This window comes from Poecilia latipinna, unplaced genomic scaffold (genome assembly GCF_001443285.1).
Source record: "Poecilia latipinna isolate Pla-1442-1.1 unplaced genomic scaffold, P_latipinna-1.0 Scaffold648, whole genome shotgun sequence".
NCBI lineage: Eukaryota > Metazoa > Chordata > Actinopteri > Cyprinodontiformes > Poeciliidae > Poecilia > Poecilia latipinna.
The window spans coordinates 264,497-277,298 of NW_015113264.1; the positions used below are offsets into that span (position 1 = coordinate 264,497).

The 12,802-nt window shown below is 40.2% G+C and overlaps 1 protein-coding gene across 3 annotated transcripts in view; it reads left to right on the forward strand.

The window, feature by feature from the left end:
* Positions 1-4,736, forward strand: part of LOC106954356 (ephrin type-A receptor 6-like) — a 114,822-nt gene extending 110,086 nt beyond the window's left edge. For 2 of the 3 annotated variants that reach the window (XM_015043782.1, XM_015043783.1), the window contains one exon: positions 4,262-4,736. In XM_015043782.1, the coding sequence (XP_014899268.1) occupies positions 4,262-4,707 (446 nt within the window). In that variant the 3' untranslated portion in view covers positions 4,708-4,736. The remainder of the gene's footprint in view (positions 1-4,261) is intronic. The other variant, XM_015043781.1, reaches the window with a different exon arrangement.
* The last annotated feature ends 8,066 nt before the right edge of the window (positions 4,737-12,802 follow it).

Consider the following 12,802-nt stretch of genomic DNA (forward strand, 5'->3'; position numbering starts at 1 on the left):
TGCTGTCAATAGCTTCATATTTCTGCACCATATTTCTCTGTCTTCTAGCCAAAGTAATTGAATGTGTTATTGCTGTGACTAACTACAGGCAAATCTCAAAAATTAATCCTGACGAGGTTTTTTTGGTGGCGCACTTTAGAAAGTGAAACTTACACATTAAATAGATTCATTACAAATAAAGTGAAATATTTCATTTTTTTTCTTCTTAATAATGTGATTATTGTGGCTTGCAGGTGATGAAAACACAAAGTTATGTCTCAGAAAATTAAAATGTTACATAACGCCAATTAAGAAGACATTTCAATGTTGTGGCCATAAAGTACACCAGTAAAATCAATTCATGGATTTGGAGAAGCTTCACAAGGAGTCAGTTCCCACAGACCAATCCTACAAATGTCTCATTATTGATGTCAGGCTATTCCTCAACCAGAGATAATGACCCGTCCTTCCTGGGCTAAAAAGAAGTCGACTGTTGCTCTCTAGTTCAAAGTCCTCTCTTCAGGTGAAAGAAAAGTTTGCATCTAATTTGGTAAGTGGTCCCAGAGTTTGGTGTAAGAGCGGAAAGGCGCAGTCTCCATGTTGCTTTACGTCCAGTTTTCACAGCCCGTGATGATTTGGCGTGTCGCGTCACCTACTGGTGTTGGTCCTCTGCGTTTGACTTTTAAATTTGTCCATATGATTTAACTGAACGTGTGTTTTCAAATAATAACCAGATGCATATGTTTTGCAAAGCACCTAAAGACACAATTTGCTGTGAATTAATTTGAATCAGAAAGACTTTAAAACATCTGACTTTGTGAAAAATATGAAGATTTTCTTGAAAAATGTCATTCAGGTCATTGATTTGGCATCTAGCAAATATTCTCTTCTATTCTGAAGAAAAGTTTAGCTTGATTCAATGTCAGTGAAGAGAAATATCCATTTATCACAGAGTTGAGTCTAATACAGCATCTACATCATTTTAAACTAAAATAAACATTTTTTTTCTGATTGCTGACAGTTCTGAAAAGTGTATAAAAACAATCTGAATAAGTGAACCCAATGCTCACTTCAAAGAACTTCGAACCCAGCTTAGTGTGCAGGGTTGTAATTAAGTATCTTGTTTATGGCTTGTCAACAGCTATTCTTCCTCAGGCGAACTCAAAGTCTTCAAGGCCACTTTTTGTTGCAAGTACAAACACTGAGAGTCTGAAAAGCCTTTTGGGGGTTTTGACAACCACACAAACTAAACGGAGCTCAGACTGCGCTTGTGTAGCATATCTACATTGCAACCAGTGAGCTCTTGTTTACTTGCAGAATGCATTTTAATTAGAGGTTAAAAAGTCGGTTCATAAACTATTTACTTGACTGTAAAGCCAAAAGACAGAAGAAAAAGGAGATTAAAGAGTGAGAGGAAGACAAAGGCAGAGAGGAAGAAAGCGAAGATGTCACAAGAGGAAAGATAAAGGCGGGGGAAATGCGTAAGGACTGGATGGAGTAGACAGTGTGAAGAGGGGAAGGAAGGAGGGCGCTGATACCAATCTTCCCCTCAGAGGAGAATAGGGGCTGATTGATGGCAGTGGGATTGCTCTGCAGGAGGGTAGGTGGGTGGATTCTCCCTGATGGAGAGAATAGAGCAGGTGAGATAATGGCCGAGGGAGGAACGGAGAGATAAAGAGAGAGAATGGACACACTGACAGGAGTGGCGGATCGGTAGGAGGAGCTCTCCTGTCTGCTGAGATTTTTAGCAATGGTGGAGAGAGAACATTAGGGAGGGATGTGAAGGAGAGGGAAACATCCCATTGTCCTGGCAGACAGTGAGCTTGGCAGGACGGGAGTGTTCAAATCCCTTAGGCCTTTTAACTCCACCCTGTTGACAGCTGGCTGCCTACTAGAGCACAATGCTTGCCCTGACACACAAACACTTACATCTAGGGAGCACAAAAAACACCACAACAAAGGCGATTGTGAGGGAGGTACTGTAAAATAACTTGGACTCTTTACTGCACTTGAAAGAACTGGGAAGAATGTGGAATGTTGTGGAACTCGTGAATGCGGCGTTGGGTTTTAGCCGGCTTCTTCAGAGAGATGTTTACATGGTGTTTTGTTATTTAGGGAAGTTTGAGCTTTGGTTTCCAACCTTTGTTGGACCTCAGATTGAAAGATAATACATTTTCAGTGAGAAAAACCTGGGTGTGAAAGTCAACAGAGGCCTTTCTTCTACTTATGTCTTTGTGTTGCCCTGTAAACTCTCAACCTGTCGAGGATGGAAGGATGGACAGACGGATGGATGGGTTGATGGACGGATGGACTTTCCATTTCCAGCCCCTCTGCATTCTGTGCAGAGATTTTTTGTTAGTTTTGTGACATTTTGCTTCCAATTTGTAATACTTTCTTATAACATCTTGCAGTTTAAGCAAAAGGTCTTTCATCTTTTGTTTTGTCCTTTAAACTGCAAACACACCCATAATTAAGACACGAAAAACTCTCACAACTCAACTGTTTTCACCCGTCACGCTTGTTGAGGAAAATCCCCCAGCAGCCACTGTCACCATTTCTGTGTACACACACACAGCACTAATGGCTCATCGGTGACCTCAGGACTGTGTTGTGGTGAACAGAAAGGTCAGAAAGTCCTCTCAGCACTGGCTGTTGATATGCGAGTGGCATAGAAAAGCTTTAAAAGCTTGTGCACTTCTGGGAGTATCCTTATTGTCAAAGGTGCTGCATCTATTGCTGGTGCCGCAGATGGTGCTGCAGTTGTTGTTGAAGTCTGAATTGCTTTGACCAGCCATAACCAGCCAAACATTGGTGTTTAAGAGAGAGTCCTGCTCAAAAGTGCAGATAAACAGCAGAGTAGCTGTTTCGACTGAGTCGTAGTAACTACCAACCATTACCAATTGTTTGTTGAAAGCAATACTCTGCTGGTAATTTTAAAACAGCAATGAGTTGAGATCTCTTTTGCTGAGTCAGAGCCATCATACAAACACCAGTCAGGAGGGAAAATGCAGAGTCTACAGACAGATCAGCTGCAGATGTGCCGCTTCACTTTGGAGATGTATACATTGACAAATCTGCAAATGTTATCAGACAGCTGGAACATTTCAGGTAAAGAAAAAAATAAAATCTCCAATTCCTCTTTGCTTATTAGATAAAAGCTTCCTATAAAGAAAAGCTGCAGACTCGCAGCTTAGGGCTATTTAAATATCACTTGGTAAAATCAATCAGTGCTTTGCTTGTTTATTGCTTTTGATCCGTTGTGCTGACACATTGTTGCGTTTTTATGGCAGAATGTTGGAGTTTTCTTCTGATTTTGAAAAAAAAACAACTCCTCCAGTAAAAACAATCAATTTTCTCATGTGATCTTCAGCCAGTTTGTCACTAAACATCCACAAAAAGACATTTCATTCCCATTTTCGGTGGTAAAAAGAACCAAAGTTAACACAGTCAGACATGAAATGATATTAACACTTTTTGTTTAATCTTTTCCATACATCCACTCTTACATTATATTTCAAAAGTATTCAGATAGCATGAAGCATTTTTGATTAAAGGCTGTTTTAAAATATTCAGACGATTTCCACTAAAGGACGTAAATATGAAGACGCTGTATAATACTGTTAACATTTTTCTTAGTATACTCTTATACCCTGCAAGAAAACACAATGATGTGAGGTTCTTTACTAAATAATAAAATCTCTTGAGAGCGTATGAAAGCATAAGAGTGCCTACGAGGCGTCGACGGTAGGATAGAGGTGAAGGGGCTTGTAAGTAACTCCAAAGAAGTTTAGAGTAGATTATACACAACATAAAACTTAACTGCATTCACTATTTCTGCTTCATCTAGAGTGAGTTTTTTTTTTTTCTTTTTTTTTTTTTTCCCAGTAATCAAATTCTTCCATGCTCCAGAGAGGTATGGAGTAAGGCAGATAAAGTAAACGCTGCATGAGCTGTGACGTTATGCAAACATTTCAACAATTATGTTTTTAAGAAATTATCCAGTGTAAAAGTGATGCTGCAGGGAGTTCTGGCAACGTGAAATAGCAGACTGTTCTGTTTTAATTTAAAACTGTATAACAAGGGAAAGTTCAAAGAATATAAGTTTCCAGAGAGTAAAGTCGAAATTACAGAAATTTTATGTGAAATATTTGAGAAGGTATCTGTTATCCGTTTTTATGTTTAAACCACAAACTGTAACAGCATGTGAGCAGTAAAGGCTTGGTTCAGACCTGAACTGACGTGTTTGTTATTCTCAGTGGTTTCTTTCCGTTTTCATTGACAGGCCCTCCATCTCCCCCTCGCAACCCGATGTTTAACATGAATGACACCTGCCTGATGCTGGAGTGGTCGCCTCCCAGCGACACTGGGGGTCGCCGGGATCTCACGTACAACGTCCAGTGCAAACGCTGCGGCCCCGGACCCAACCAGTGCCAGCTCTGTGAGGACGAGCTTCGCTTCCTGCCGAGGCCTTTGGGCCTGACCAATGCCACTGTAACCGTCACAGACTTCTCATCGCACGCCAACTACACCTTTGAGATTGAGTCACTAAACGGCGTGTCAGACATGAGCACCTTCCCCCGGCAGGTGGCCATCATCACCGTCAGCACTGACCAGGGGGGTGAGTACATGAAAGTTTACACCAACGCAGCGTCTTGGATCTTTTCTACCGCCTTCACTCCTCTCTCAGGAACCATCCTCTCACTGCCTTGCTGCATCGTATTGAAATAAGCATAAATAAGAGCTGAGTGAGATTGCTTTCAATGGCTGGAGGCTGAACACGACTTGCTTTATAACTTCTTCGTTTAGCTTTATCGGTATATTTAGCTGCCTGAGCTGATTTGCTCTAAAAGCTGGGTAGATTCTGAAAACATCTAATGTTTCTTAAACTGCAAACTAGTTATCACCTCATTAGTGTTTCCCGATCCTAAAAATAAGTGACAGGACAGTTTCAGATTGTTTCAACCTCTATTTTTCTTACGTTGAGAATCTAATGAACTTTTTAAATATCTTCTAGAACAGCGTATGTGATCATTTGTAAGCAGTACTGTCCCACACCTGAAATAGTCAACTCGGCAGACATCCATTGCAAACCAACACATTCCTGTTGGTTTGTATCTGAATTTAATCACTTGCATCGTAGAAGCCATGCTTTGAGATGATATCCTTCTGAGGAGGGATTGTTCAAGGACAGCATATGAAAGAAAGGTTTCTGGCTCTTCGGTATCTGCAGACGGGCTTAACCAGAGAAAAGAAAATGGGAGAGATGGTGACAGAGGTAATGAAATACAATTTTGCTTCAGTCTGAGAGTAAAATGTCAATACTTGAACTCGGAAAAGGAATTCAGATTTCTGTAGACGGCGATCAGAACAATGTTCGCAACTTTTGCATTCTCACTTCATGCAAATGACTGAAAAATTGACCTCAGCTTTTTAAATTTATCTGAGGAGTTTATAGTTTAAAAATTCAAATTAACATGGAGCCCTTAGAAAGTCTGCAAGCAGTGCACTGAGATATTTTGTATGTACTTTCTTGCAATAACCAGCATTCATGGGTTTACAAATGCTACTTTGCATTTCGAGGGAAATTTGCACAATTAGTTGGGTATTTAAGAAGAAAATAAGTTTTTGACACAAAATGACCTGCATTTCTTCACGTGTGTTTTGCTTAAAAAGCAGTAGATTTGCTGTATGCTGCAAAATATAAAAGAGATATTTCTGCTGTTTTGGACTTCATTTTTATAGTCCAAATCACCATTTCCTGTGGGACTGTGTTTGGTTGATTGCATACTTATTAGCTGTCATTTTCAAACAGTTTTTGTCCACCTCCCTATGTTAACCTGGAACTTGCCTTTGTCCTCGTTCTGTTTCCAGACGTGTTTGTTTTGCCTTTCTTCTTTGTTCTCTCCTATCCGCATAACCTGCATGTTTCTACTGCTGAGAGCATCTGGGAGAAATACATTTTCTCATACAGCCAAAGCACATTAACTGCATTATTCTGTGTCTCAAAGGACAGCTCTAGATAGTACATGCGACTCTGCGTTACACACAGACTTTATTTGATTAACATGCCTTGTTTAGAACATAGTCAAAGCTGGTCCCTTAGCTGTAGACAAGACGCATTTGAACACTAATATAGCCAGCTGCTGCTATTTAGGATCCTCAGGGGAGGAGGCAGATTTATGGCTCGCTGTTAGTGATAAACAGCCTAATGCTGTACTTTTAACACGGTTACGTTTTCAGAAAGCAGAATTTGATCAGTGCTGTTAAATTTAATGAGGATCATTAAAGGGGTATTGATCACACAGCTGTTTATGTTGGGTGTAACTGAACAATGTTCTTACCAGCCTGCCTGCTGATGAATGTATAAAGATGCTGCATAAATATTTTAAAGTGTTTGTGTATGTTTTACAGCACAATTCTTGTGCTTGAGGATGGGAGTGAAATTATGGTGTTTTTTTTTTTTTATTATCTACATTTTGTCTCCTAATCTAAGCTCATGATTGCAAAGCTTAAATCCGCATTTCAGTATTCTGTCAGGTTAGAATCACAAACTTTAAAGTGTTTTAACAGGGTTTTAGGTGATAGACAAACACAAAGATGCACGTATTTGTGCAGCGTAAGGAAAAGAAAACACTAGAAGTTTTGTGCAGAGTTCATTTATCCTGATTCTTTAAAATAAAAATCCAGCCACCCAATTTGGCTGCATTCACACAGCAGCTCTTGATGCTCAATTCAGATTTTTTCATTTTTTATTTGCTGAAATCTGATTCTTTGTGCATGTCATTCATGTTACTTGCAGATGCTACTTCAATCAGATGTCAATGTGAATGGTTTACAACTTCAAAGCGACCCACACGTGCAGAATTGCAGTGCGTTTACAGAAGTAAACATCTATGTATTGATTTTTGAAGTTATTCAGCAATGGGAGCTGATAGTATTGCCACAAGATCATAATAAGACAAAGGAAGCTAATAAAAACAAAAGCACAACTATTAGCGATGGTCTTTTGTGGAGCATTGACTGTGACTTGTGGAGAGGAGTCTGTTTGGGTGTGTTGTTGGACCAGGAAAGGTGGGATAGTGAAGCCTTCTTTCATAATCTCAGAATTATAATTTTCAGCCATAGTTTACAATGGCTTCTAGCTTCTTCTGGTCCAGAATAATGATGCATGTCTCACGCCAATGAAGTGAAAGTTGGATGAAAAGCGACATGACCGTTCTGAATGCAAAAGCTTTGAGAGTGATTGCCTATGTATCTGATTTGATACCATATATGGATGTGGCACAAATCAGATATTTGTCTGGCATGAAAAGGATTGCTATTGGGCCTTCCAGTTTCGCAATCTGCAAATTGGACTTTTGGTTTTATGGTACTAATGACTTTGTTCTTTCCACTCTTCCATAAAAGCCACATTTGCGGTGCGTGCAACTAATGGTCGTCCTGACGGATTTCCCTGCAGTGAATCTCTGTCGTTCCTTCAGAACGACCGTGGGCCACTTTGCTGCTCCTCTGATTAATACTCGCCTTACCCAGCATGGTAGTTTAGGTCAGGAAGTTCTTTTTTGCAGTTGTGGTTGTAACATCGCAAAACTGGAAAAATTTGATGTGTCTAAAAACTTCAGCAAGGTACTGTTTGTACCAAACATAAATTCACTTACTAAATGGATCCTAAAGTCTGATGCATCCTTTCCATCTTCCTGGCACTGTGACTTGTTGAGAAATGCCAATTTGCCTCGGTGTCAGCAGTCTGAAAGCTGCAGTTGCTTTTGAAAAGGTTGAAATGAGCTAAAGTGTGCCGAAGGTCAGCATATTCATCCCAGTCAAAGATAACCATGCAAACCGTCTGACGAAAAGCAACATTTGCATGCAGCAGTGATATGCATGCATGCTTCGGCACAAACAGAACTCTTTCTCCCGCCTCGACTCATCCACCTAAACTGCTCTGTGATGGGCTTGTTTGGGAAAGTGCACATAAATTCATATACACCATTAGCATAGTGTTGCCATCAGCAGAAAGCAGACAGCCATGTGAATTTCAGTGTTTTCAGGGAGTCTGCTGTAATAATTTACTCTGACTATAAATAAATTAAACTCTGTCATTAAAATGCAGATGGACATTTTTGGTCAGTGATTTGTTCCAGTAAAGATGTGATTTGCTTTACTGAGAAGATAATAAAGAATTATAATGTACAAGGACAAACGACATCTGAGGTTTTTAGTGAGAAGAAAATGTCTTTAAATTGAGAATAAAATAGTTTTTTTAATGTTGACATGGTTTCTGACTTTACTCATTTATTGTCAGCAGAAAGGATTTTCATCTTGTTTGGTCTGATGTCCCTGAAGAAGTTGTCAAAATATTTTTACTGAACTTTGCTGAAAAGATTTGTGACAGAAGCACAAAGAAAATCAACAAGAGAACAAGTGGCATACGTGGAAACTTAATCGAGATGATGGTTTAAAAGGGAGGAGAAAATTAGATTTAAAAAGGAAAGGTACTTTTACAAATGTGAAAACAGAAAAAATATGGCAAAATAAGAGAAGTGTGAAAGAAAACTAAATTTTAAAAGCAGAATAAGGGAAAATGATTGAGTGATTAGAAGACTAAAGACAAAGCCAGAGTAAGAACCAGGGTAAGTTTGCTAACGTTACGTTTGATCAAACAAATAAATTAATCCTGGATCCAATCCAGGCTTTATCCAAGCTGAAACATTTTTACAAAGTATGCTCACCTTGCATGCAAGACAGATGCATGAATCAATAGCTTATTGGCAGAATAAATATGTTTGAAATAAATCACTTTGTGGACAAAAAATAACTGAAGACAAAAGTGACATTTTTGATTATGTAGTTAGCTGTATTTTTACACAAACTTTTAAATATCTGTTTATGAAACACTGAAATTGCTTAAATTGTGTCTCTTCAACTCTGTTAGGTTTTTATGCTGCTCCCCCCTACATTGGTTCCGACCTCAAAAAAATGTTTAGTATTTGATAACACAAATGGTTGCGAGAAAAGTTCTAAAAAACCTGAAACCATTTGCCAAGAATAAGTCATAGACTCTATATTGACATTTATTCATTGATGTACCATGTAGACATTTTGGAAAAGAGGATGAAATCCAACCGTTTTAGCTGTTTTATACAGTTACATGAACTTGCAGAGTTGTACTGGAGATAACTTTGAAGTGGTCTACCTCACCGGACCCCCTGCGGTTTGCGTGCCACTCCACTTGCTCCACAGCTGACACCGTCTCCCACATACCGCACGCTGCCCGGTCCTCTACACCTACGTTAGGCCACTGTTCATCAAATTCAGCTCAGCATTCAATACAATCATTCCCCAGCAGCTGATCGCCAAATGCTTCCTGCTGAGCCTCAACACACCCACCTGTAACTGGATTCTGGACTTCCTGACAGAGCGACCGCAGTCGGCGCGCATCAGCAGCGCAGCATCACAAACCATCAGGCTGAGCACAGGTTGCCTCCCGAGGTTGTGAGCTCAGCCAACTGGTGTTTATGTCGCATGACTGCACTGCACAGAATCCAAATATGTCATTGAGTTTGCAAATGACACCACTGTCATGGGGTTCATCAATGACGGCAATGAGGGGTTTTACAACAACCTTTTCCTGATCGTGACAAAACCAAGGAAATGTTGGTTGATCTGAGTTTGTCAGCATATTATTAACGTCTCATTAACAGCTCAGAGAAAAAGAGTCAGAACAACCAAGTTCCTCAGCACGACTAGCGATGTAAACTCTGAGACGAACACATGGCAACGTCTCGCTCGTCATATGAGCAAACATACCACATCCAATCCTCACGAATTTCCACAAGCGAACGGCTGAGTGTCCCGACATGCAGAATTTTTGTCTTCTCAGGTCTAAAATGTCCTCCAGCTGCAGCTGACCCAAAATGCTGCTGCTTGCGTTCTGACTAAAACCAGGAAGATGAATCACGTCACCCAGTTCTAAAGTCCTTCCTCTGGCTCCCAGCAGCTCAGAGAATAGACTTTAAAATACTGTTAGTTTATAAATCACTGAACGGTTTAGCACCACGATTCATTTAAGACCTTCCAAAACCTCTCAGGTCTTCTGGTTCTGGTTCTGGTCTGCATCCAGAACCAGAACCAAACGAGGAGAAGCAGCGTTCAGCTTCTATGCACCACAAATCTGGAACACTGAAGTGCCTTCACATCTAGACTAAAAGCCCACCTGTTTAGAGTTTTTTTGGAAACATAATCGAAGAAACATTAATCAACAGCAAAATGTAACGTTTCATTGTTGACTTTGTATGTTTGTGTTTTTATGATGTAAAGCACTTCGAAATGCCTTGCTGCTGAAATGTGCTGCAGAACTAAAATTTGATTTGATGCAGTGTAGTTTGGTCTGCAATGCATTGTGAGGACAGCTGATCACATGGAGCACTCTCTCCTCCATCCAGAATATTTTTCTGACCTTGCACAATATTCTCAGACTTCGCCATCCCTTCTCATAGACTGAGGCTCCCAAGCATCAACCAGAACCAGCTTGGTCCTGTAACAACGTCTTTATCCCCTCAGTAACGCACATCTCTCTGTGCGCTTGCACTTTAGATTGACTAGACAATCAGAGTGAACCCTCTGTCCATCCACTGACTATTCTTGAGCGGTCGCAGAGTAATGCCGCTTTTTGAGAGGTCGACTTTTGGGCGTTCTGTGAAGTAAAGGTTCAGAAACAGTTTTTCAAGGTGCTGTGAAATGTTTTTTTTTTTCCCAACTATAAACATTTTTCACTCATACTTATCGTTTGGGATATAAAGTCGTCAAAGTTAGATTCTACTCTCAAGGAAATCCCCCTCCCTTGAAATCAAAACAACTGTTTTTATACAGCAGTAGCATTAAATGAATAGCTTTTAGCAGCTTCCCTGTTCGAGGCGGCCTTTCTTCTGGCACCATGCCACGCTATAACTAACTATGACAAATTAGCCACATACCTAATTACTAGCCTGGGAAAATCACAATGATGTTTATTAGGCTCGGCATCATAAAGCGGTGTGCCTGTGCCCCAAGACCAAAGCTCTATGCTGGAGGAACACTAATAATAACAGCTATACAAATTGGCTGAGTGAAATGACCAGGGCCCCAGAGGTGCTTAGCTGTGATGGGGTGAAGAGGAAGGTGACTTTCCGTGGATTAATCAATATGGCTATCCAAAGTGCTGCTGCGCCGGGGTTTGGATACCACTGTTTCCTGCCATACACGATATTTGTGTGTGTGTGTGTGTGTTTTAGCATTTCTCACCTTGTAAAGCCCTTTTTTTTATTTCAACAAATACTATGTTGTGAGGACCTGTGCTCCTTATGGGGCCCAAAGCTTGGGCCCCACATAAAGAAGTGCTGTTAGGTTACAGAAATGCATAAAATATGAAAGGTGAAAGCAAAGTCCTTGTGAAGAAAAATGTAATGTGTGTCTAGATTTAGCTGAGAACCTGACTCCATTATGGGTTAATAGGAAAAAGCAGCCACTGATAAAAATGCTGAATACATCATGTTACTGTTTTTCTTTTTCTTTTTTCCTCTCCCTGGACATATAGCTGTGGGTGAGGGGGTTTTTGGGGGTCCTACATCTTCTCGCAGTGAAATGTGTGTGTGTTGGAGCGCCGTTAGATTGCTGACACCGGCCTTGTGGAAAGAGCAGTCGTAAATAGAAGCTTCACGCTTGCTGGCTTATTAACAGTTGATTTATCCGACTCTCTGCGGGGAACACGCGCCCCTGGCACCCGAGCCCAGAGATCGGCCACGGGGGGCCCCAATTACCCGATGTCGTGGGTATCTGAAGATGTGGTGAGGGGAAATCTGGTGTCTTCGTGTTGCGAGCGCCTCACATTGCTGCGAACGCCAGTCCCAGGGTCATCTTCATCATCACTCTTTCACTTCGCCTGCACACTCGCATTCACACCCACTCTCTATGCCTCCTGTGGTGGGAGATACAAGGGGGAATAATAGGATGGGAAAAATTTATTCGACAGTTCTCTTTCTCTACACTGATTTATCAGAGCATTCCCTCCAATGATGTGCCTTTATCTTTCTCAGTTTCTCTTGTCGCTCTGCTCCCTGCAATTTTTCCACATTAAGCACTGCTGTGTGTTTGACTTGTGTGTTCATCACACTGTACTGACAAGAACTAACATTATACCCAGTCATATTTTACAGGGTTAAGGCTGCTGTGAGGCAGTGCTTTATTGCAGCAAGACTGAAGTTTTAAGACCTATTATTTAATCATAATGTTTGGCCTTCTTTTTATTCCTTCCTGTCAAATACTGCTTTATGCGTAAAGCTGAACGAAAAAAGTCCTTGAAGAGGTTTTTCTTGTGTTCTGTGCTAATTCTTTTACTCTGTGGACATAAAATATCACGTTGTTACATTTTTCGACCGAATTATTTGTTTAGCATGTCCTATAAATGTTTTGATTTGTTTTAATGTTTCATTCTGAAACATCTAAATATAAAAACTTTTTTGATTAGATATTTTTAGTAAAACACACAAAAATCAACGACTGAAATGTTTTGCTGTTTATACAGCAGGACCAAATTAATTTTGTAATCCTTTTCTATACGTTGGTCACATTTCTTTGTGATATCTACCACAAAACTGTGATTATGAGAAGTTGAGCTGAAGCAGTGAAGTCAGCAGTCTGGTTGGTTGTTCAAGCTGTTAAGAGTATTGAAATCCATAAATAATTTATAAACTATCAGTAAATATTGGTTATTAGCTGCAGCAGCAATTTTAATATTGGATATCGATATCGGTTGTTCCCTATTTTAAGCTCCTTTTAACACAGTTAA